Below are 25,467 nucleotides of genomic sequence, written 5' to 3' on the forward strand. Positions count from 1 at the left end.
GTCAGGGTCTGGTGCAGGGTCCAGACGGGAAACCCAGAGGTGACGGTAAAATGCCGCTAGAGTCACGTGTTGTTTGTGGTGACCACGAGGCCAAGGCAGTAAAGAGCACGTCCCCTCCCCCGGACGGCTCTGTGGATTCCCCCAGGAAGAGCCCTCCCCAGCTCCTTCCTGTCCCACTGGCCCCTTGATCGTTCCTCCTGCCGGGGGGCCACACGGACCAGGAGGGTATAAAGGGCCCAGAGGAGGGTGCCCAGGCACCAGACTCCCGGCACCAGGACGGGACCACAGGACTCCGCAGGCCCGGTAAGGCCCCGCCCCCACCATGCTCGGGCCCACGAGGTCAGGGGAGGCCCCTCTCTGAGATGGGATGGCCTGTCCTTTTCTCCCCAGGAGCCCTTGACTCTCCAGCCAGAAGCCATGCTGCTGTGGCTGACCCTCGCCCTCCTGTGGTGCCCCACCTGCTAGGTACACCATAAGTCTAGCTGGGGGTCCCCTCCACCCATCCCCCTGGAGGTACCCCTCACCCCCCTCCCTCTGTCCAGGGGGGTCTGGGCCAGCCCTTGAGACAGACAGACTCTGCTCTCAGGCCTGTCCCCTCATCTGGAGGGGCTGTGTCCTCCTCTAGGCAGAAATAGCCAACATGTCACTGTGTGTTTATTTTTTCCTCTTCCCCACCTGGTTCTTTCATATAATAGAGACATTTGGGCGTGGAGGAGGTACCTATTTCAGTACCTCTAGAGACTTCCAAAACGATATCACTGGGATTCGAGTGTTCATAGGTCCTCTGGGCCTAATCAAGAGGTGAGTTGAGCAGGGCTTGGAGTCCCTCACTGCATCCCAGCCCCTGCCCCAGTCTTGGGAACCTGGGGAGGGGGCTGGCCCCTCCTCCCAGCACCCTCACTGGGGTGCTGATGTCTCCTGAGTCAGCTGGGGCCTTGGGGTCCTGGAGCCCCCAGCCAGCACCTTCTGTCTGTCCCTCTTTCTCTGCTCTTTCCTCCACTGCACCCCAGCCCTCTCCCTTCCACTCTCCTCCTGCAAGTCCGGCCTCTGCTTCCTGGGATGGCCGAAAGGGAGGGGTGCTTCTCCCCACTGTCTCCTTTCAATGCCGACTCAGCTCAACCAGAAATGGTCTCTCAGTCTGAGAATGCCTATGGGAAAGCAGAAGTTCTGCCCAGGTTAGGGTCAAAGAGAAAAGGAAGGAGGGTCAGAGTAGACCACTGAACACTAGAAGCGTAGAGGCAGCAAGGCCAGGTCTTCCCCTAATGGTTAAGTTAAATGGGGGCTTTGCTCCAGGCCTGGGGTAGATATTTGCTCTGCATTTATGGGGCCCCAGGGAGCTGGGGAGAAGGAATGGGCCAGAGCAGCAGGCACCATGGGGGCCAGAGTGTGGGCGGGGCCAGTGAGGAGGGGACACTCTGGGATGGACACTGAGGTGGGGGAAGGTCACAGAGACAGGTAACCTGCTCCTGGGGCCCCCAACTGGCTTAGTACAGTGACTGGGGCTCCAAATGCTGGCCCCGGGGTCAGCTCCCTTCCCTGAGCCATGAGACCAGCTGCACCTCCTGAGGGTTACGGTGACTGGGCACTCTGGGGAGCTCTCTTGATGGAAGATCTCAGTGATTGCTCCACAAAATCAGTCCCACTTTGCAGATAAGCAAACTGAGGCCCGGAGAGACTGGGTAACAAGGCCCAAATCACAGAGCCTAAAACTGGCAGAGCAGGGGTTGACACCAGGAAGCCTGACTCAGGTAGCAAAGTCCCGTCAGGGATTTTGCCGCAGTGATAGGCTGTCCTTGCTGGTGATGGTAGGGATAGAGGACCCCGGATTTGGGGTCTCCAGATCCTTCAAGGCTCCCTCTTCTTCTAATTTCCAGGTGAGACATGGCTCCTCCTGGAGTAACTTATATGGAGCTCAAGGTCTGAACCCTCAGGAATTCTACCTGCAGAAAGGTGAACATATTACAGGAGACCTCGGCTCCTTCAGGCATTTCCTCTCCTACTTGGTCGTACACACCAGCCTATGGCCTTTCATCCGTTTTGGATGTCCGCATGTGCAGTTCTTTATCGCCTCCCCTGATGACAGCCAGAAGGCGCTCACTGGAGTCTACGGACAGTATACGGTTCAGGGCATTACCAGCATCGGCTCTGACTGGGATTGCCCTTCAAGTTGAAGCAGATAGCACTTCAACCAAAGAGAAATGACCCCTCTGGGTCCGCAGGGCTGGGCCATGGGTTACCCTGCCAAGGCCGTCTGGCTGGTGGTGGGCACAAGTCACCAGGGACCTGAGTGCAGCCCTGAATCAGAATCCACCAATAAATTCAGCTTCTGCAGCGACAGTGGGTCCAGGGTGCTCCTTGGTCGGGGACGCGAACAAGCCTTCTGAGCTTGTGGGGAAGAGGCCTCCAGGGCGGATCTCACTGAGCAGAGCTGCAGGAGGAGGCAGGAGGGGGTCCGACACCCCAGGGCTGGGTGATTCTGACAGGATGCAGGGCCTGCCTGTGAAGACCCAGGCCTATCCCATAATCTCTGAGGATTCGGGACTCTCAGAGGCCCCATCCCTTGCTCACTGCTGCAAGCCCATGCAGGTGGCTTGAGCTGTCCAGGCTCAATTTCAGGATTCTCTGAGTGTGCAGGAACTTGGGGAAGCCATTCAATCATTCATTCACCCATTCAGAACAGGTATGCCCCCTGGCTGGCTACAGGCTCCCTGGACTCTGGAGGAATAGAGAATGGGCCATGCACTCAGCTGGGAGTCCCCATGGGGAATGGATGCAGGAGCAGATGGAGGCAACTGGTGCTTTCATCTGCATTGATAGTGACAGGTCTACCTCCCTGTGCTCAGTCGCATGCCCAGTGGAGGGTGTGCTTCAGGGAAGCCTTTCTGGAGGAGGCAACATCTGAGCTAAGTGTAAAGGCTGTGTGAGAACTGGCCAGGTGGGGTTAAGGGAGGGAGGCCTTCCAGGCCAAGAGATCAACATGGGAATGGCCAGAGCCAGGCATCCCCAGGACCCCACTTCTTGAAAGGCGGGCATCTGTTACAGCCCGAAAGGAAAGGAAAGCAGCCCCCAGGCCTGGCACATTCTCTCCATGCCTCCATCAGACTGCAGCAGCCTGCCCCTCAACTACGGTGCAGAGGCCACCCTGTCCCCCCTCAGCCCCCCGCCCGGAAGCCCTAGAGGGACAGGACTGCTGCTTCCCCGCTTGCAGAAGGAGGAAATGGAAGCAGGGGTCCCAGTGGTGCCTGAGGGAGACCCTGCCAAAGTTCCCCCTTCCAGTCAGTGTAGGTGGGCACACGGCTGTGGACACCAGGCCCGGGAGGCCCCGCGCAGCCTGATTGCCAGCTCCCATTCTGGCCCGGATCCAAGTCCCACCAAGGGGACAGAGCAGCAGCCCCCCATGTCACCCTGGCGACAGGGAGGCGGGGCCTGAGCCCCAGGCCTCCCAGCCCTGAGCCTGTGGACCTTCTTCTGAGGTCGAGGTTCTGGGCAAACATGTGCTTCCTGGACCCTGGGGTGTGGGGACAGGGCGGGGACACGCCGAAAGAGGACGGCTGGACACTGTCACCTGTTGGAGCCTTCCACTCACACAGGGGCCAGAACAGCCCTCCTGGGGGAGGCTGGTCCTGAGGGCTGGGCCATCCTGTGCGCACCGCAGGCTGGTCTCCCCAGCCCTAAGGGGCATGGTCACCGCCCGGAGGACCCCCGCCGGCTCCGGGACTGGATCTCCGGCTCCTCCCACCCAGCTCCTCCCTCCTCCCAGAGTTGGAAGCAGGGGCTCGGAGAGCAAGTGTAGGCCCCAGGCTTCTACGTGGGACCGAGGGGCCCTGCTAACCTCACAACCTCTGACCTCAGCTTCATCGGCCCAAGCAAGGGCAGAATCCTGGATGCTGGACCAAGGCCCCAGTCCTACCAGCAGATGTTGCCCCGGGGGATCCACAGTTTAGAGAGCAGGGATCCTGACCCAGCACGCTCCTGGCCTTAGGGGCGGGGTGGGCGGGGGAGATGGACCCAGGAGCCGCAGAGAGAACTGTCCTGGGGGCCCTGCTGGGGAGGTGTTGGCACAAGTCCTGGGCCCGGGCAGGGCTGGTAAGGTCAGGTGGGAGACGGAGCCCCACCCTCCCGCCCCTCGAGCCCGTCCCCAGCTGACCTGCGGCGGCCATGGTCCTCAGGGGCCCCTTGGTCTCCCACAGTCTTCCTGGCCTCCCTGGAGGGGCCGCACCCTGGAGGGCCGGGCGGGTGGGGACGGGGCCCAGCCTCGCACATCAGACGTGTCTCCTCCTCTGTTTCTCCTCCCGCGTCTCCTACACGTGCGCCCAGACCTGGAGGTTCTCGGGCTCCTGTCCTGCCCTTCCAGGGAGATGGCAGAGAAGGAGGTCTGGGACAGCAGGCTCATCTGAGGCCACCCCCTCCTAGGAGCCACGGTCTGTGGAGCTGGTCCAGCCTCCCCAGAGTGGACGTGGAGCCCCGCCTTCCTGCAGGCAGCTCGTCACCCCTGTGTCTGGGAGACCCAGTGCCCTGCTCACTCCCTCTTCCCAGAGGTAACTGTGGCTCACGGACAGTAGAAATTCCCGGGATCATGGTGATACCACAAAAAAAAGCCTTCATTTGTTATGCATTGGGTAGGGCAAGGAAAGTTGAATAGTGAGTTTGGTGTTATTGGAATTTCTCTGATGAACTTGGACAGTCCCAGTGTGGTCCGTAAGCAGAAACTAACCCCAAGGACCCCAAAGGCAATCCTCCTGGGTGATGGGGTCAGCAGCATGAGCTGAGGGCTGGAGGTCAGCTCATGGCTGGAGCTAGAAGCTCCTTGAACATGGCCCCCCAGGTGCTGGCCTCTGAGTACGACCTGTTAGACCCGCAAGCGCAGACCTCATGGGCTTGACTGCAGGGCGGGCTGGCATGAGCTCGCTTATAGTGTAACCAGGGAGAGGCGGTCGGTGCGTGTCAGACTGTCATGCTCATGAGGTCCCCACTTGACCTTGACCCAAGCAAGGGAACGGAACTGAAGGAATAATATGAGAACCTGCCAGTTCTCATAGAGCAGGTCCCTACAGATCAAGTCAGCCTGTAGGATTCTTAGACAATTTCTGGGCAGAGTGAGGCCATCTGGAGAGACTAAACGTCTGCTAAAGAGAGAACACGGGGCTTGAGTGAAGAATTAGAAAAATGAAAGGGATGTGTCCACATTGTCTATGAAACTGATGACACGGATCATACTCATTACCATTCACTCGAGAAACATTTACAGGGTCTTCCCTGGTGGTCCAGTGGGTAAGATCTTGAGCTCCCAATACAGGGGACCCAGGTTCAATCCCTGGCCAGGGAACTAGATCCTGTATGCTGCACCTAAGAATTTTCACACTGAAGCTAAACATTTGGCATTTTGCAACCAGGACCCAGGGCAGCCAAATAAATAAATAAAAATATTTTAAAATAAAAATAAAAAAATAAACATGGTGTATTAATCAGTTAAAAAAAAAAAAAGACAGAAAGAAAGAACATTTACTAACATCTGCTATTTTGCCAGGACCCTTTTCTGGACACTGACCACATCAAGGTGTATAAGATAAAGGTCTCTCCCTTCGTAAGCCCAGAATATTTCCTGGGAAAGATAATCAAGTAAACAGAGAGTAATGCGAAACCATGACAAAGGCAGGGACAGAGGCTTACCTTCTGGTTGTGTGTGTTGGGGAGGGGATGATAAAGAACAAATGGACCAAATAGTATGCTAAATAGTCATAAACGTCCTGGGAAAAGAGAAAGCAAGAAAAGGAACAACAAGGGAGGGAAGGGACGTTGCTGTTGTAAACAGGATGATGACAGGGTGACACGTGAGCAGGGACTGGTAGGAAGTGAGGGAGTGGCCCTGCAGTCCTACGGGGGAAGAGGAAACTGTGGGTGCAAAGGCCCTGAGGCAGAAACGCGCCTGTTGTGTTCCTGAGCCCAGCCGGGAGGCCAGCGACGCTGCCGCAGTAACCCAGGAGGACAGAGGTGAGGAGGGAGGCCGAGAGGATGACGTCATTCACTCTGATTAGGGTTCGCAATAGAGGAATGATGGGATCCGACTTCAGTCTCTTGTTTTTCTTTAAAGCTGAAGTCAAGCAAGGACTTTTTTTTTCCCCTTGCTGCTCACGGGCTTTTTCTAGCTGCAGCGAGCAGGGGCTCCTCGCCCTCGCGACGCACAGGCTTCTCACGGCTGAGGCTTCTCATAGCAGTGGCTTCTCTAGTTGTGCAGCCCAGGCTCTGGGCGCGTGGGCTTCAGTACTTGCAGCATTCAGGCGCAGTACTTGCGGCGCATGGGCTTAGTTGCCCCGCAGCATGTCCGGAATCTTCCAGGACCAGGGATTGAACTGGTTTTCCCTGTACTGGCAGGCGGATTCTTAAGCACTGGATCACCAGAGAAATCCCCGACTGTGGTTTTAGGAGAACCACCCTGCTTGCTGTGTTGAGAACAGCCTGGTGGGAATAAGAGCAGAAGTAGGAGGACCAGACAGGCCGTGAGGGAAATCTGGGATAAAGAGGAGAGGGGCTTGGGACGGTGTGGGAAGAAGTGACCAGATCTGGACATACTTTGGAGATAGGATAGAACCCACAGGATTTGCTGATGGCTCGAATTTAGAGAATGAGAGGAACAGAGGAGAAAGGAAGGCTACATGTTATTGTGTTGGGATTTTAAAAAAATCAGTTTTATGGAGGTATGGGCTGCCCTCGTGGCTCAGATAGTAAAGAATCTGCCTGCAATGCAAGAGACCTGGGTTCAAGCCCTGGATAGGGAAGATACCCTGGAGAAGTGAATGGGTTACCCACTCCAGTATTCTTGCCCGGAGAACCCCATGGACAGAGGAGCCTGGTGGGCTACAGTCCATGGGGTCCCAAAGAGTCAGACACGACTGAGAGACTAACACTTCCACTTTCACTTCATGGAGATACAGTTTACACAGAATAAAAGTCATCATTTTTTAAAAAATGCAATTCTTTTTTTAAAAAAATATTTATTTATTTTGGCTGCCCAGGTTTTAGTTGTGGCATGCGGGATCTATTTCTCTGACCAGGGATGGCGCCCAGTTCCCATACACTGGGAACGCAGTCTTAGCGCTCCAGAAAAGTCCCCTTGAAATCACCATTTTTAATAAACTCTAGTTCTGCAAGTTTTGATAAATGCATCCAGTCAGGTAACCATCACTGCCATCAAGATATAAGCCAGTTGTGTCATTATTTAAAAATCCCCCCATGCGCCTTTGGGGGCAGTCCTTCCCGCATCCCAGCCCCCGGCAACCACGCGTCTGCTCTCTGGCCCTGCAGCGCTGTCTTTTCCACCACAGCGTCGCATAGATGGAATCGTGGTACAGAGCCTCTGGAGTTCCGCTGTCTCCCCTCAGCAACATGTGCTTAAAATTCACTATGTTGTGTGTGCATGCGTGTGCACAGAGTCGCGTCAGTCGTGTCCGACTCTGTGATCCTATGCACTGTAGCCCACCAGGCTCCTCTGTCCATGGGATTCTCCAGGCAAGAATACTGGAGAGGGTTGCCATGCGCTCCTCCAGTGGACCTTCCCGATCCAGGGATGGAACCCAAGTCTCTTACAGCTCCTGCATTAGCAGGTAGATTCTTTACCACTAACACCACCTGAGAAGCCCCCTGTGGTGTATAGTTTGCTCCTTTATGCTGATGAGTAGAATTCTGCTGAACGGATGGACCACAGTTTGCTTATCACAGTTTGCAACTTGGGTTGCTTTCACTTTTTGTCAGTTCTGAATAAAGCTATTATGAATATCTGCAGACAGATTTTGTGTGAATATGTTCTCTTCTATCTTGGATCGGTCTTAGGGGTAGGATTGCTGTGAGGATATTCAACCTTATATGAAACAGTGAGCATCTTTTCCACAGGGGTGAGGTCACTTTTCACTTCAGTTGCTAGGTGTCCTTGCCGACCCTAGGCATTGTCCCTATTCTGAGGTTCCTAAACTGAGCGGTCGGAAGGAAGGAAGCCTTGTGCTGAGATGGGAAATTCTATCAGTGCAGCAAGTTTGAGAGGAAATATTGGGATTTGTTTGGAGTCATAATAAGGTTGAGATGGCTATATGATATGATATGTACAAGGGGATATTGAGTATTTGAGTGGACGTGGGAGAGAGAACTCTGGAGTCACCTTTATGGATGGTGAGCAGAACTGAGAAACCAGATGCTATCACCCAGGGATGCAAGGAGGTGAAGGAGCAGAGAAGCCCCAGCACTGATGGGGCATCCACCATGAAGAGGGTGAGAAAGTGAGGAAGAACCAGCAAAATAGACTATGTTCTGTGAAAGTGATTATTCCCTACTCAGCATGAATTGGGACAACTGTGTCCCCGAAAACTGGTATTTGCCCTTGTTTGTCTGTGTGTGATTGTTTCATAGCTGCCAACAGGAAATCAGACCCACGCGTCCATTGGGTCAAGGTTGAGAGGTGATGCAGATGAACTCGGCCCCCACAGTCTGACACATGCCGCCCTCCCCCGTGCCCTGGTTGCACTCTTACTCACTAGCTCACTGCCAGTCTGCCTGGTGTCGTCACGTGAGGTCTAAGGCTGCAGGCTTTGAAGGTCCTACTCACAGCCCAGTCCTAGTTCCCATGAGCTACTTTGTGATGCTTTGAGCACAACCACCTGGGCACTGGTAGCAAAGTTTGGCTCGAAGCTGGGAAAAACCATTCTCTACCTTTATGTATAATCCCACACTCCCCAGGCAGTCTGGGGAGCTTGGGGAGATGTTGCCCTTGTCCTGGAGACTGGTGAGCTCATAAGGGCACCATCAACAGGGGCAATGATGAAATAATTCCTTCAGTTGCCACCTCAGGCTGCAGCATTAACTGGGAGGCTTTGAGCAGGAAAGGGAGAGGAAAAAAAAAAAAGACTTGCTCTTTTAATATTTATTTATTTACTTACTTTTTATTTGGCTATGTGGGGGCTTAGTCGCCCTGAACCTGTAACCCCTGCATTGCTAGGTGGATTCTCAAAAAGACTTAATAATCTGCTCTTGAGTAAGCACGATATGAAAGCCCGAAACTAACGGGAGCACCCCCTGAAGGTCCAAAGCTCTTGTGGGCAGCTGTGAGCTCAAAACCTTTATAATCTGTTTCCATGACAAAGAAAAGAGTTTTCTGTAAAAAGCCAAAATTTTCCTGTAAATCTAAAACTATTCAAAAACAGAGGGTCTGACACTGGTATATCAGTTACAGAAGCATTTAGCTGCAGTAAAAGAATATCTGACCAGCAGTGGCTTAATAGCACACAAGAAGGATAGAGGCAGATTCTCAACCACATCCTTACACCTGCAGCTTCTGAATCTTTGTTCACTGCCAATTTAGCACATCAATTCGTAGCCTCATGGTGATAAGATGTCTGCTAAAGGCTAGGTATTACATCTGCATCTTAGAAGGAGGATGGTGGGAAAGGATCATGTTAGCTGAATAGGTCCCTTCTATCAGAAAAACAACAACAAAGTCTTCCCAAGAAACCACCCATCAGATGTCTGCTTCCATGGCGACCTTGCAGGAGACTTTGGAAGGGAGTATCTAGCTTTCCCTGTCTCTTTGGTAGAGGAAGCAAGGGAGGGGCATTGGAATGGGTTTTGCCTTAGCCAACCAAAGGAGTCTGCCACCAAGGGGGCTCAAAGGTGTGGCCTTCTCAGGGGCTTCGGTTGGGACGGCATTGAAGGTAGGGGTGGAGGGTGGCGAGGGATGGGGCATGGCGGAAACTGAGGCACAAGAAGCAGGAGCCAGAGAACAAAGATGGAGACAGAGAAAGGGTAAGCGGACAGGGGCAGGACGTGGGGGAGTGAGGAGCAGAGGGAGAGCCTGGCAGACAGGGGGGAAACCAAGGCAGGGAGGAGGGCGACGGACGAGGTGGCGGAGGACTGAGCCCAGAGAGGCGGGAAGGGGATGAGGGAAGCGTGGCGACAAAGAGGGACCAGGTCACAGAGGGAGGGGCCACACCTGAGCCACCTGCTCACTTCCCAGGCCGGTTCCCAGGCCAGATTAGCGTTTGTTTACTCGCTTAACATTTCTTTATTTATTGGGCTGTCCCAGGTCTCAGTGGCGGCACGCAGGAGCCCCACTGTAACACGCGGGCCTCTCTAGCTGCAGCACGCAGCTCTAGAGCGTTTGGGCTCACCAGTTGCAACATGTGGGCTTAGTTGCCCCGAGGCATGTGGAATCCTAGTTCTCCAGCCAAGGATCAAACCCAAATCCCCTGCAAGGGAAGGCGGATTCTTAATTACCGGGCCAACAGGGAAGTCCCAGTGTGTGTGAATAAGAGCAACCCCACAGCATTTACCTTGATCTGATATTAACCAGATGCGTGAGTGGGTGCCAAGTTGACTCAGGCGTGTTTGACTCTTTTCCACCCCATGGACTGACTGCAGCCTCCCAGGCTCCTCTGTCGATGGGATTCTCCAGGCAAGAATACTGGGGTGGGTTGCCATGCCTTCCTCTAGGGGATTTTTCTGATAACCCAAGGATCGAAACTGAGCCTCCTGTGTCTCCTACATTGCACCCAAATTCTATATCACTGAGTCACCAGGGAAGCCCAGTATTAACATGGGGGTGATAAAAAAATACGAACAAAAGTCTTAAAACAGTGCTACCAGTAAAGGATACCTACCTACCAACCATATCGGTACTGCCTTCTCAAGTCTACCGCACTGACATTTCTCACTGGGGACCCTGGAGCAGCCACGCATCTCTGTCCTCTTCATGGCTGGGCCTACGTGTCTTCCTGTTGGAAAAAATCTCTCGCACACACTCATCAAACCAACCACCCAGCCCTCTCTCTGCACGCTGGGAAGCCTGGGTGGGGCTGGCACAGGGTCCCAGAAAGGGTTTGGCCTCCCAGGCCCTGGGAGGAAAGGCAGGTTGGTTAAGGGGAGCCTGCGTGAGCACTAGCTGGTCCCAGGCAGACCCCCTGGTGGCCTAGGACTGGGCTCCCAGCCCCACCCGTAGGGACAGCTGAGGTGACTCAAGGCTCCCCCCGGCCCCCAAGCAGAGACCTGCTGTCTCATTGTTTTTCTCCTTCGTCCTTCTGAGGGAGGATTCAGAGAGTTGGCAGTGAGTCATTCAGTGCGTCAGCTTCTGGGAGCCCTGGCTGCCTCAGCCCAAATCTGAGACACCTGGTTCTGCCCGGCGGGCGGAGGGGGACACCCCCTCTCTTGTGTGTTTGGGGGGTTCTCTCAGCCAGCCCCATTTCAGAAATTCAACAGGCAGGTTGTGGGCCTGCCTGGCCCTGCAGCCCCCACCTAGCTTTCAGGTGACAGAGCTGGGCCTCCTGTCTCCTCTCCCTGCTGGCCTCCCTGGTGGGAGGGGGTTATAAAAGGCCAGCACCAAGGTCAGAGGTCAGGATGTTGACTCCCAGGTGGGTAGGACACCTGGCTCCCTGGCCAGGCCACCATCCATACTGCTACCTGCCTGCCCCCATTTTAACCCCAATCGGACCCCTGCTGACCAGTGTCCACTACCCAGGGGAAAAAAACAGGAACTGGGGAATAAATAATAATAAAGAAATGGGTTTCCCTGGTGGCTCAGACGGTAAAGAATCTGCCTGCAATGCTAGAGGCCCGGGATGGATCCCTGGGTAGGGAAGATCCCCTGGAGAAGGAAATGGCAACCCACTCCAGTATTCTTGCCTGGAGAATCCCATGGACAGGGGAGCCCGGCGGACTACAGTCCTTGGTGTCGCAGAGTTGGACACGACTGAACGACTCAGAACGGGGAATAAATAATTTATTGAAGTTGGAGGAATAAATAAGATATGTGGGTGCGGTTACAAATAACTGTAAAAAGCATTGACATGTATATACACAAAGGCGCTCCGGGCCTAAGGGGTGGGGCCTGAGCCCGGAGAGGGGCGGGGCCTCCCGCGGAGGCGATCCGGCGCCGGGTCGCGGGCGCCCCCCGGAGGTAGACGGCTTATTTACAGCGGAGGAGACCGCGAGAGGTCTCCCCTGGTCCCTAGTCCGCGCGGCGCCTCTCGGCCCCGCGCCCCCAGGGCCCAGCCCCGGCGGCCTGTGGGCCCGCCCCGCTGCGCGCGCCCGCGGAGCTGCACCCCGTGCACGATCCTCTGCACCCAGGAGCGGTGGGCGGCCAGGCTGATGTAGACCCCGGGCCGGTTGCGCTCCGCACAGCCCTCGCCCCAGCTGATGACGCCCGCCAGCAGCCAGGTGCCCTCGACCTGGCACATCAGGGGGCCTCCGGAGTCGCCCTGAGGAGAGGAAGGAAGGTGAGGGGCTCGCGTGAGCCAAGGGGTGGGCAGAGCCCAGTACCCGCGCCGCAGCAGGTGGCGGACGGGCCATTTCTCCAGACCTTGGGGCCTGGACCAGCGAGGTCCTAACTAGCGCCCCGGGGCAGGGAGGGCCCCCCTTCCCAGGCTCACTCCTGGTGAGAAGCACCTAGTGCTAGACCTTCTCCCTCACAGCGCTGGAGGCACGGAGCGAGGGCTGTGGTCTGCCTCACTGATGAGGAAACCACGCTCAGAAAGAAGAGTGTCTCAGACCAGCTGTGCAAGGTCCCACAGTCCGCCATCCTCCTCCCTGTAGCCTGCTGGGGGCGGGGGGCCAGGACCATAGCACCCACTCCTTGGATGTGGCTCCCTGAGAATGGGGTCAGGCACACCCCATTCTCACCATGTCCCACTACGTCTGATGTATGAACAAAGGCAAGAACAGCTGAGGCCAGGCTCGGGCCGGGTTCTATAGGCATCTCTCTAGGGGGACTGCCAGGTCAGGGCAGATTCTAGACGGAGGCCCAGCAAGGTGAGGGGTGTTGGAGCTGAGTGGGGCAGGGCCGGGAAGGAGGCAGGTGCTCACCAGACAGGCGTCTCGCTCCCCCTCCAGGTAGCCAGCACACAGCATGTCCTCGGTGATGGCGCCCTGCCCAGCTCCCCGCCAGTACAGGCGGCCGCAGGTGGCCGAGTCGATGATGGGGACCTTCAGCTTCTGGAGGGTCTGAGGGTGGGGCAGGGGCACTGGGAGCAGAGAGGAGAGAGTCAGGCTTGGGAGGCTCTCCTGCTGGCCTCCTCAGTCCCCTCCATCCCCCTTAGGAGCATTTCTCAAAGGGTAAATGGATCAACTCTGTCAGGCTCGGCCACGATGCCTGCGGAAAACTCAAATTCCAGGACTCCACTCTGGACCTACTGAATCCTAAAGGAATGTGCAGCCTGAAATTCTGAACCTTTAATGAGATCTCTGATGCCCACAAGAAGGTTCAAACCAATGACCCTGCTTGTCCCGTCTCAGGCACTACTTTATCCAGCTTGAGGACTGCTACAGACTAACGGCCACTTGGTGTTGAATGTTATCGGGACTTGAAGGACCTCCCCATTCCCTAGAGGGATTGCAGACCCTAGGGTTGGTTGGTCACTTTCCCCAGTCCATAAATCCAACTTTCACAGGAGCCCCTGAGAATGACCAGGGGGAGGCTGGGTGAAACTTCAGTGTCAGTGGGATTCCTCAGATGCCCAAAATGGTGTCATTTCTCTTAATTCTTCTGAAATCTGGTTAAAGTCCCGTTTTCTTACATTTTGTCCTTTCTTTGTCTCTCCTCTCTCCCTCTCTCTCTCTTTCTACACACACACACTACAGCTTTTCTGCTTCTTACTTTCTAATCTGCTTTGTGTTCTAGATGAGGTTTTCCAAACTTTCAGACTTGGTTTGTCAATTATATTTTACCCTTATGGGGAAGACTCTTGAGAGTCCCTTGGACTGCAAGGAGATCCAACCAGTCCATTCTGAAGGAGATGAGCCCTGGATGTTCTTTGGAAGGACTGATGCTAAAGCTGAAACTCCAATACTTTGGCCACCTCATGCAAAGAGTTGACTCATTGGAAAAGACTCTGATGCTGGGAGGGATTGGGGGCAAGAGGAAAAGGGGACGACAGAGGATGAGATGGCTGGATGGCATCACCGACTCGATGGACGTGAGTTTGAGTGAACTCCAGGAGATGGTGATGGACAGGGAGGCCTGGTGTGCTGTGATTCATGGGGTCGCAAAGAGTCAGACACGACTGAGCGACTGAACTGAACTGATGGAGAATTACATTTTTTCCTGGGAATTTTGCCTGCAATTGTGTCATGATGCCACCAGGGGGCACCTACTTCTGACTTGGAGTCTCAGGGCTGTTTTCTCATTCTGCGGGTTGGGCTTGGCCCCATAGAAATCTCTAGTGTGTGTGTGCTCAGTCACTAAGTGGTGTCTGACTCTTTGCAACCCCATGGACTGTAGCCCTCCAGGCTCCTCTGTCCTTGGGATTTTCCAGGCAAGAATACTGGAGCAGGTTACCATTTCCCAGGGATCGAAGCGGCATCTCCTGTGTCTCCTGCATTGGCAGGTGAATTTTTAACCCCTGAGCTACCTGAGAAGCCCCAGAAACCTATCAGTCTTTCCTATATCACTTCATAGCTTGGTTGATCTGGCAGTCAGAACACAGCTTAAGCTACCTTTTAACTAGAACTGATCTGAAGTTGTCTACCTTTGTTTCTAGGTCATCACATTTCTGGGCTGCAGACCATCTTTTTTCCTCTGGATCATGCTCGGCCCCTGGCCTCTGTTCTTTGCCACCCGTGGGACCTGTATCTCCCAGTGTTTGCTACCCTCTGTCCCCACCCACCCCCGCCCCGGAAGAAGCCGCACCTCCATCTTGGACGCTCCCCCAGCCGGCAATCCAGCAGTCGGTATCCGGAGAGAGCTGGACGGTGGAGTCGGGCAGGCAGATGGGCAGGACGCGCTCAGAGAACTGGATGGCGTGCTCCAGGTGCACCAGGGCTATGTCAGCGCGGGAGCCCTCCTTCCAGGAGTACACAGGATGGGGCTGCGCCCAGGTGATACCCACCTCCTGGGACCTCGGGCCAGGGTTCCCCAGCTGCCAGGCCCCCAGCAGTACAGAGAACTGGGTTGGTTTGTCCAGATTACTAAAAGGAAGAGGGTGGGGGGTTGGCATCAGCCAGGAACTGCTGGGTGGCCAGGAAGGGCCTGGGAAGGGTTTCTGGGGAATGGCACGCATATGAAGGCCCCTGGAGTGCAAAAGGGGGGCGACCCTGGTGGCTCAGTGGTAAAGAACCTGTCTGCAATGCAGGAGACAGGGATTTGATCCCTGGGTCAGGATGAACCCCTGAAGAAGGGAATGGCTACCCACTCCAATATTCTTGTCTGGGAAATCCCATGGACATTGGAGCCTGGAAGGGTCCATGGGGTCACAAAGAGCCAGACAGTCCTGGGCACACATGCACTGTGTGCAAAAGAGGCTTCTGGGCGGAAGCCAGAGCTCTCCTGAGGGACCCAAGACCGGACGGAGGCCTGGAAACCGGGGCTGGATGGGCAGCCTGGGGTCTGGGATACTGAGTGGAGGGGCGGGCGGAGCGCACGTACTCCTTGAAGCAGTGGGCGGCCGTGAGCACCCAGCGGCTGGTGAGCAGGGAGCCCGCGCAGTGGTGGGTGCCGTTCTTCCGGATGCTCACGACCCAGGGCCACTCGGCGTCGGAGCTGTCCTCGCCCCCCACGATCCGGTTCAGCTGCAGGCGCTTCCCGCAGGCTGGGGGGCCTGGCGGTGGAGGGGGGTCTGTCAGACTCTGAGCGCTGTCCGTCCCCCTTCCAACTCCCCCTCCTGGCTTCGAGCACCAAGGCCTGTGCGCCGCTCTCCCCTCAACCCGGCCCTGCCGCCTGCCTGCCTGACCCTTCCGTCCTCTGCCCTCCCCGAGCTGGGCACTTCATCCTCTAGTCCCCTGGTCCTTTCACCTGCTGGGGCAGCTTAGTCACCCCCTGCTCCACACACACACACACACACACACACACACACACACACATCACCTCTCCTCCTTGACCCTCTGGGCCTCCTCTCCTGCGTGCCTTCTTCTTCAGCTCAAACTCCCTCCTGCCCCACTGCCCACTCCTGATCTGCCCCCCACAGACAGACACATAGGCTTCCTCGCTCCCCTGCTTTCCTGAGGTCAGTTCAGACTCACCAGCCGTCTTGACAGCATCCAGTGTGGCTGAGGGCAAGAGAAAGAAAGGGTCAGGCCGGTGGAGGGGCTCTCTGGTGCCCTGAGACCCTCCCCAGTGGCTGAGTCCCAGGGCCTCAGGGTTGCGCTGCCGGGTGGGGCATTTCCTGGAGCCTAGGCAGGGCGGGCAGAAACCTCAGGCCCTGGCTGTGAGCGGCGGCCTCGGCCTCCCCGTAGCTTTGTGTCCAGCCTGTGCCCTGGGGGCTGTGGGGGCCAGGTCTGGGGTGGGGGTCTCATGGGGGGTGATCATGAGAACTCCCTTGCAGGCCCCAGGTCCAGATGCTGCCTCCCCAGCAGTGAACCGAGGAGACGGGGGAGACAAGAGTGGAAGGGAAGAGGGTAAAGCAGAAGCCGAGCCAAGAGCCCTGAGCGCTGACCGGGCCTACGCGTACCTGCAGTGTTTCCGGTGCTTCTCATGGCTGCAGGGGAAACTGAGGCTCAGAGCAGGCAAATTACAAAACAGAGAGAGCGAGACAGCAGAGGAGAGGAAAGGAGGGACTCAGCAGGACCAGGGAGGAAGTGGGGGGTGGGCAGTGGGGGAGGCCCAGGCCAGCAGGCCCGCAGGACTCACCTGGAGCGGCCAGAATCAACAGGGAGGCCAGGACCCCGAGGCAGGGCGCCCGCAGGGTGGGGGGAGTCGCGGGAACCACCATGGCGCTGCGATGGGAGTGCCCGGTTCCCCCGCAGGCCGCCCCAGGTTTTATCCTGGGAGGCGGAATGCCGTCGGACCAGTCCCCCGAGTGAGTGGCAGTAGGTCATAGGGAGGGGTGGGGCTTCCGGGAGGAAATAAGCCGTTAAGGGGTCTGGGGGGTGGGCTTCCAGCTGCACCCTCTACCTGGGGCCTGCGTGGGGCTCTGCAGGGGCAAGCGGCGACCCTGGGCCCTGGGGTCTAGGCTGGGCCTTTTCGTTGACTGGGGGGATGGGGCAGAGGAAGGCCCCCCAAGCTTGAAAGGGAGGTGCCAGACCCTGCGGGCTGGGAAGCTGGGTGTGGGCTGTTGGGTAGGCCCCGGGGCCTCAGGGAGGTGGGGGCTGGCAAGGGGCTGCCAGAGGCTCCCTAACGGGCCCTGTGACTCAGCGGGAGACCTGGCCCAGCCCGTTAACCCACTTCCCGAAGGCCCATGAATCAGGCCCCCAGGAGCCACCTGTCCCGGGTCCCCCTTCCTGTGGGCCCCGTCACTGGGCAGCCAGAGGACTCATCTCACCTGGATGTCCAGGATGCCTAGGCGGGGCAGCAGCTGTCCAGGCGGCCGAGACGGATGTGGCTGCCTGCAGAGGCCAGGAGGCCCCAAACCCCCCAGCCCCTGGTCTCCCGGGACCACCCCCCCCCCGACTCCTCACGGGGTGAGAGGGCTGCTGGGTGGTGCTTAATGGGGAGCCCCAGGAGCAGGGGTGGTGTTGGATCCAAGTACTTCCCTGAGGAGCCTGCCCACCTGATCCCAGAGCCCCGACCTTGCAGTCCACCCTCCAGACACCCGCACCCCAAGCAAGAGGAGTGGGGCTGTCTCCAAAACAAACTGTGTATCTCTGACCTTCCGTCATTTCACCCACAAACTTTGTGCTGGCCTTCTCTGTGAATGGACATAACAGGAGGTAAACCAGTCCCTCCTAAAGGAAATCAGCCCTGATTATTCATTGGAAGGACTGATGCTGAAGCTGAAGCTCCAATCCTTTGGCCACCTGATGTGAAGAACTGACTCACTGGAAAAGACCCCGATGCTGGGAAAGATTGAGGGCAGGAGGAGAAGGGGACGACAGAGGATGAGATGCTTTAATGGCATCACCGATTCAATGGACATGAATTTGAACAAACTCCAGGAAATAGTGAAGGACAGGGAAGTCTGGTCCATGAGGTCAAAAAGAGTCAGACCCGACTTAGCAACTACTCTGTTTCATCAACTGTGCTAAAGGCTATGACTGTGTGGATCATAACAAACTGTGGAAAGCTCTTAAAGAGGTGGGAATATCAGATGATCGTACCTGTCTCCTGAGAAACCTGTATGCAGGTCAAGAAGCAACAGTTAGAACCCTGTATGGAACAACTGATTGGTTCAGGATTGAGAAAGGAGTGCGACTGGCCTGTCTGCTGTCACCCTGTTTATTTAACCTCTACACTGAGCTCATCATGAGAAATACTGGGCTGGATGAGTTACAAGCTGGAATCAAGATAAGCAGGAGAAACGTCAACAGCCTCAGATATGCAGATGATACTGCTCTAATGGCAGAAAGCAAAGAGGAACTAAAGAACCTCCTGATGAGGGTGAAGGAGGAGAGTGAAAAAGCCAACTTAAAACTAAATATTAAAGAAAACTAAGACCATGGCATCTGACTCCATCACTTCATGGCAAATAGAAGGGGAAAGGGTGGAAGCAGAGACAGATTTCCTCTTCGTGGGCTCTGTAATCACCGTGGACGGTGGCTGCAGCCATGAAAACAACAATAGCCACCTCCTTTAACCTGCAAAGTCTCCATTATTATTCCCATTCTGCAGATGAGCAAACTGAGCCCACTTAGGGAGGTTAGTGTCTTATCCAAGGTCTCCCAGCTGGTGAGTGGAGGAACCCAGAGGTGAACCCCGTTTTGGAGCCCAGTCCAGTAGACGGACCAACCGGGCTCAGAAGTGCTGGGTAGGTGGGAGCCCAGGGGAGGGACCTGATGTTGGCAGGGGACGAGGGCAGCGAGCGAGGGCTGCCCAGAAAGAGGACCTTGAACGGGAGGCTGGGACTTCCCTGGCCGTCCAGTAGTTAAGAATCTGCCTGCCAGTGCAGGGGAAACCTGTTCAACCCCTGGTCCTGGAAGATCCCACATGCCTTGGAGCAACTAAGTCCACGAGCTGCAGCGCCTGTGCCCTCGCGCCCTAGAGCCCACGCTCTGCAACAAGAGAAGCCACCGGCTTGAGAACATGATCCAAGGAAAAGCAGGCCCCGCTCGCCGCAACTGGAGAAAGCCCGTGCAGAGCGATGAAGACCCACACAGCCAGGAGTAAATAATTTTCCTTTTTAAATGGGGGAGGCTGAAGGAGAGGCTGGAATTGACCCTCAGAGGCTGGGGATGGGGGCTGCGGGGGAGGGAAGCCCGAGGTTGGGGGAGAGAGAGAGGGAGTAAGCGCCTGGTGGGTAGGTCGGGGCGCTGGGAGGGCCTACCGTGAGGGTCCTCAGTGGGCAGACTGCCCACCAGGGCTTCTCCTGACCCCACGGCTTAGCCAGCACACATCCTGCATCCCCTCAGAGCCTGCCCACCTTCTCGGGCTGTTAGGGCTTCTGAGAGCCTGCGAGACTCCCTGGAGATGGTCGGTACCAAGGTCGGTCCTTGGTATCTTACTGGCCCCTGCTTCAGTGGGACAGGCAGGAGGCAGCTCAAACCTGGATCCAGAGATGCCCTCCTGCTGCGTGGAGGCTCCTGCCCCACTCCACCCGAAGCCAAGGCCAGGGTGGGGCGCCGGAGCCTGAACGGCCCCTGGCAGACTCACCTCTGTCCCAGGACTGCGGGCAGGGAGACTGTGGGGAGACAGGGTGGCCCGGGTGAGGGGAGCCTCCACTGGGAGCCGGGCCGCAATGCCAGCGGGGTGAGGGGAGGACATCTCTCCAGCCCCCTCCCCCACCCACTGTCTGTCCTGGGTCCATCCCTGCGCCCCTCATGCTCCCCCAGCCCACTCCCTTCCTGCAACTAAGGCGGCTGGCCTCCCTAGCTCACCCTGCAGACATTTGCTGGGCACCTGCTGTGTGCCAGGTCCTGGGCTGACATCAGGTCCTACCCTCGGGCTGCACACATCTCCCGGGGGTGGGAGGCAGGTGAGCAGGTAATGACGGCATGGTGTCCTGGGCCGATGGGCACAGAGGCCTGGGACTGTGGTAGGAGGGAGGGGGTGGAGGGTGTGGACCCTGGAGGGCCCTCCTGAGGGTGGGTGTCCTGTGCTGTGACTCCCAGAGGGAGGGACGGTGAGGAGGCTTCCCACGGACCTGGGTTGGTACTTGGTGCCCACTGGTGCTCAGTGGATGCTTGTCGAGTGAATAAACAAGTGAGGGAGACTTGAGTCTGGAGAATTCCACTGGGGACCAGCTGCGCCACCTCCTGCCTCTCTGGTTCCTCTCTGTGCCAGCTTCTCCTGCCATTCTGCTCCACTGCCCAGGTGACCCAAGGGGCAGGCATGTGCCCTGAGATGTTGCTGTCCTTGAGACAGGGTGGCCAGGAAGATGGGGAGAAAAGGAAGTCCAGAAAAGCCAGTGGAAAATTCCTGGCACAAGTCCTGGAAAAGAGACCCCCAGACTGGCTCCCCAGTTCCCAAGGAGTGGAGCCCTTGCTCTGATCCAGCATTCATTCAAACAGAATATTCATCGAGTCCCCACCTCGACCCCGCTGTATGCCAGATGCATGCCAGGCAATCTGGCTGGGCATCTCTTCACCGGGGCCGGAGACGGATGGGCAGCCCCCCTGCCACCCCATCTCTGTGTGCCTGCCAGGCTGCCTCGGGCCACTGGTGAATTTGCAGGGAGCTGGGGGTGGCAGGGTAGGGCTGCAGAGGTACCCGAGGGCAAGCTGCCAGAGCCAGCAGAGCTCAGTCCAAAGGAGCGTCTTGCGCCCCACCCCTCCCCCGGCATCTCAGCTGTGGGCACCGGCATCTCAGCTGTGGGCACCGGCCAGGCAGGGCACACATCCTTTGATGTGATTGATAATGATCGGGAGTATCCCTTCAGTGTCCAGCGAAGTCTACCGAACACCTGCTGTGATATAGCCGCAAACAATCCTGAAGCCATCCTGCCCCTGCGGCAGAGATGCCGGTGGGGACAGAAGAAATAACATGAGTGCATAAACCGTTTAATCTAGAAAATCCCATGGATAGAGGAGCCTGGTAGGCTGCAGTCCATGTGGTCGCTAAGAGTCGGACACGACGGAGCTACTTCTCTTTCACTTTTCACTTTCATGCATTGGAAAAGGAAATGGCAACCCACTCCAGTGTTCTTGCCTGGAGAATACCAGGGACGGCGGAGCCTGGTGGGCTGCCATCCACGGGGTTGCAGAGTTGGACACAACTGAAGTGACTTAGCAGCTGCAGCAGCAGCAGCTGCTCAAGTCTATGGGGGTAAACCAAAGCTGGAAGGCGCTCTGGTGAAGGGGTGGGGATGGTAGGGGGTATGGGAGGCGGGGGGCAGGGTGAGGGTTGTCATCTTAAGTGAGGAGCCTGGGATAGTGCAGCCTTGAGCTGAGGCTGGCAGGACAGGGCCAAGGTCAGAGCCCATTCCAGCCGCAGGAGGAGCCAACTCAGAGGCTCGGGTGAGACTTCCCTGGTGGTCGAGTGGTTAAGACTTCGCCTGCCAATGTGGGGAGCATGGGTTCAATTCCTGCTCAGGGATGGAAGACCCCACATGCCGCATGGCCACAGACCAAAAGCTTGGGCGGGTGGGACTGGGGGTGGCCTGGCCCGGCCGCCTGGCCACCCCATGGAGGTGACTCTGAGCCTGGTTCCAGAGTACGAGCTGGGGACTCTAGAAGAGGTGGGAAGAGCGTTCCGGGGTGAGAGGCCTCACGGCTCAGGGCACAGGCACAAAGTGCTCGGGACAGAGGCCCCCGGACCACCAGGGTCCTTGTGGACCCACCCGCAGAAGGGAGCCTTGGCTTGGGGGCAGGAGCCGCGCAGACAGAAACCCAGCAGACAGAAACCCAGCAGACAGAAACCCAGCAGACAGCGCCGGGCGGTGGGACCTGCTCTCCCCTCTGGGACTCATTCTCACGGCGTCGGGCCCTGGCTCTGAGGCTGGGTCTCTGAGTGGGGGAGGAGAGCCTCGGGGGTGGGGTGGGGTGGGGTGGGGGCCATGCTGAACTCCAGGCAGGCCACCCGGCTCTGAGACCAGCATGGCTGGGCACCAGGGTGGAATCCAGCCCTCCAGTCAGACCTGCACTGTTGTGTTTGTTTTTTCAATTGGCCAAATCCACACAGAAAAAAAAAAAAAAAAAAGCCTGGGGGATTCCCTGGTGGTCCAGTGGTTAAGACTCCACGCTTCCAATGCAGGGGCACAGGTTCGATCTCTGGTCAGGGAGCTGGATTCCCCATGCCATGTGGTGTGGCCAAAAAAGCAAAGAAGTCTGTGTTTTGGCCAGTGCTCATGTGAACACGACTGTACAAGCGCCTGAGTCCCTGCTTGCACACTCATGTCCATGGCGGCCAGAAAGGTGGAACAATCCAGTGTCCACCAGTGGGTGAATGGGTAGAGAAAGGGTAGTCCATTGTGTTCTACTCAGCACAAAAAGGAAAGAAGCGTTGACCCCCCACTACAACACCGCTGAACCTTAAGGGCATTATGCCGGGACAAACAGGCCGGACACAAGAGAACAAGTATTGCATGATTCGCGGGCTGAGGTCCTTAGAGCAGCTAAACTCAGAAAGCAGAGGGCGGGGGGAGGGGCAATGGAGTTGGTGTCTGACGGGGAGGCAGTTTGTTTGAGAAGATGAAGAGTTCTGGAGATGGAGGGCTGCCCAACACTGAACGTACTCAATGCCATCAGCTATACACGTGCACATGGTTAAAATGGTAAATCTTCTGTATATTTCACTACAACTGAAAGATGGAGAAAGAAACGTGAATGTCTACCTTTTCATGAACCTCAGGAGCGGAGGCAACCCCGGGCCCCACTGGGCTGAGAGGTCTGAATCCATCCCAACCTAGCCCCGACCCCTGCATTCTGTGGTGCTGCTCAGGCCATTGTGACTCTGGGCATTTCTGCTCTCAGAGGGCAGGGCCTGGGACAGAACAGAAGCTCTGTCCCCATCGGGTGATGAGTAAGCTCCCAGGGCAAGCAGAGCACTCTAAAGGGGCCAGGGACACAGTGGCGGCTTCTTGCAACCAGGCCTCAGTTTACCCATCTGTGTAGAGGGCCTGTCAGCACCGCCATGCCTCTTATGATCCTGCAGGCGAAGGGCTGGTGGCTGCACGGGGCTGAGTGCCGACTGAGCAGCAGTCAGGCTGTGCAGTCTGCAGGCAAGGTTGTCTGGGGCACTAGTGGTTTTGAGGAAAGTGGCCTGGCTGGTCTGAGGGACACTGCTCAGTTCAGTCAGTTCAGTCGCTCAGTCGTGTCTGACTCTTTGCGACCCTATTGGCTGCAGCACGCCAGGCTTCCCTGTCCATCACCAAACCCTGGAGCTTACTCAAACTCATGTCCGTTGAGTCTGTGATGCTATCCAATCATCTCATCCTCTGTTGTCCCCTTCTCCTCACACCTTCAATCTTTCCTAGCATCAGGGTCTTTTCAAATGAGTCAGTTCTTCATGTCAGGTGGCCAAAGTATTGGAGTTTCAGCTTCAGCATCAGTCCTTCCAATGAACACCCAGGACTGATCTCCTTTAGAATGGACTGGTTGGATCTCCTTGCAGTCCAAGGGACTCTCAAGAGTCTTCTCCAACACCACAGTTCAAAAGCATCAATTCTTCGGCGCTCAGCTTTCTTTATAGTCCAACTCTCACATCTACACATGACTACTGGAAAAACCATAGCATTGACTAGATGGACCTTAGTCGGCAAAGTAATGTCTCTGTTTTTTAATATGCTGTCTAGGTTGGTCATAACTTTCCTTCTAACGAGCAAGCATCTTTTAATTTCATGGCTGCAGTCACCATCTGCAGTGATTTTGGAGCCCCCAAAGATAAAGTCTGCCACTGTTTCCACTGTTTCTCTATCTATTTGCCATGAACTGACAGCACCAGATGCCATGATCTTAGTTTTCTGAATGTTGAGTTTAAGTCAATTTTTTCACTTTCCTTTCACTTTTATCAAGAGGTTCTTTGTTCTTCTTCGATTTCTGCCATAAGTGTGTCATCTGCATACCTGAGGTTATTGGTGTTTCTCCCAGCAATCTTGATTCCAGCTTATGCTTCATCCAGTCCAGTGTTTCTCATGATGTACTCTGCATATAAGTTAAATAAGCAGGGTGACAATATACAGCCTTGACGTACTCCTTTCCTGATTTAGAACCAGTCTGTTGTTCCATGTCCAATTCTAACTGTTGCTTACAGATTTCTCAGGAGGCAGGTCAGGAGGTCTGGTATTCCCATCTTTTAAAGAATTTTCCACAGTTTGTTGTGACACCAGCTGACATTTTGTCACCTTCCCAACTAGGACTCCCTTCCTTCTTTCTAACACACTTCTGAACTGTCCTGGGAGCTCAGGTGTTGTTGCAGAAACCAGTAGCGAGAAACCAAGCCCCACACTCAGAGAGTTGGAGAACTCAGGTTTATTATGCCAGCGGGCCCAGAGGAGTTAACACTCCAAGCTCTGAACCTTGGACAAAGGGGTTACAGAGTTTTGATACATGAACAGGCATGATTAAACGGGTTTTTGGGTTTGCAGGGGTTGAGCGATTGCAAAGAGCAGGACAAGGGTGAGTGAAATAATCTCCAGTTTCTAGCATTGTGAGTCCCCACTTTCTGAGACCTACGTGATCCAGACTTTGCAAGGAACAAGCTGAGGCAGCAGGACCAGGAGGTTAAGGGAAATTTTACCGTTTCCTCTTCATTCCCCCCTCTTGATGTTTCTGTCACTCGTAGAAAGCATCATCTCATGTTTTGGTAGGACATGCAGAGTTCCCCATCGTTCAGGGGGCTATATTGAGCTGTTACCATCTGTAACTTTATGGATTTAATTCAAGAAGTTATGAACTGGGAAATAGCACTGAGAATACAAGGGCCAAAGAGAGCACTGCGAAGAACATGAGAGAGGACCGGTTAAAGGGAGGAGCCACGATGCCCAGCTCCCGATGTTGTGCCGGTGACCCCAGGAATTTGCTGGCTCCTCTCTCCTTTTCCTGATTCGTTCCCTTAGCTGTTGGGCCATGTCCCTGACTGTTCCTGATTGGTTTACATAAAAGCAGCATTCTTCATTTAAGAAGAGGCAGAGTCCTCCCTTTTCAGCTCTCAGTAGGTCTAGCCCTCTCCTATTCTGTAAAACCGCCTCAGCCAAGGAGTCTGGCTGGTCCTGTAAGGCCACTAAAGAACTGACCACTCTCTCAATGCCGTCTGTGTCGTCCTTGGATAGTGTCTGGGAGAAGGTGGTTGATGAAGCGATTCCTCCTGTTCCCATACCTGTCCCAGCCGTGATTCCCAGACCAACTAGTAGGGGTATAAACTGGATGGCTCTTTTTGACCGTGCATGTGCTGTTACAGGTACGGTGAGAGTCTGGTTGTTAGGGCCAGTATTTATCTGGGGAGTGAGGAAGCTAAGGCGCAGACACCCATCCAGTTGGCAGGTAGACATAAGTAAGCACCTGGCCCATGAAGAAAAGGCCTGGATGGGGCAGCACCATATTGTGTTTGTGCGAAGATGAGTGGGCCACTCACCTTTTAAAGTTTGATTGCATCGGTCCCTGGCTAAATGGCCTACAGGTTCAGCTCCTCCATCATTCATAGAGCATTCTGGAGCCTGTGGGTCTACAGGAGTCCCCATTGGTGTTGCATTATTC

At 55.8% G+C, this 25,467-nt stretch overlaps 1 protein-coding gene across 1 annotated transcript; it reads right to left on the reverse strand.

The window, feature by feature from the left end:
• Window positions 1-11,945: 11,945 nt before the first annotated feature.
• On the reverse strand, window positions 11,946-16,676 carry PRSS22 (serine protease 22). The gene is made up of 6 exons (XM_052636051.1): window positions 16,595-16,676; window positions 15,988-16,014; window positions 15,395-15,566; window positions 14,660-14,937; window positions 12,838-12,995; window positions 11,946-12,233 (listed from the first exon to the last, which is right to left on the reverse strand). Exons 1-6 carry the CDS (start codon window positions 16,674-16,676, stop codon window positions 11,946-11,948), a joined length of 1,005 nt encoding a protein of 334 aa, XP_052492011.1.
• Window positions 16,677-25,467: the final 8,791 nt, after the last annotated feature.

The sequence above is a fragment of the Budorcas taxicolor genome, chromosome 2 (assembly GCF_023091745.1).
Source record: "Budorcas taxicolor isolate Tak-1 chromosome 2, Takin1.1, whole genome shotgun sequence".
NCBI classification, from domain to species: Eukaryota; Metazoa; Chordata; class Mammalia; order Artiodactyla; family Bovidae; genus Budorcas; species Budorcas taxicolor.

What these genes read in the sequence shown, in the direction of transcription:
- PRSS22 (XM_052636051.1), bottom strand. Translation starts at nt 16,676, where the DNA reads ATGGTGGTTCCCGCGACTCCCCCCACCCTGCGGGCGCCCTGCCTCGGG. An exon ending in GTTGATTCTGGCCGCTCCAG is followed by an intron (nt 16,015 to 16,594) that starts GTGAGTCCTGCG and finishes TCTTGCCCTCAG; the next exon opens with CCACACTGGATGCTGTCAAG. An exon ending in GGATGCTGTCAAGACGGCTG is followed by an intron (nt 15,567 to 15,987) that starts GTGAGTCTGAAC and finishes CTCCACCGCCAG; the next exon opens with GCCCCCCAGCCTGCGGGAAG.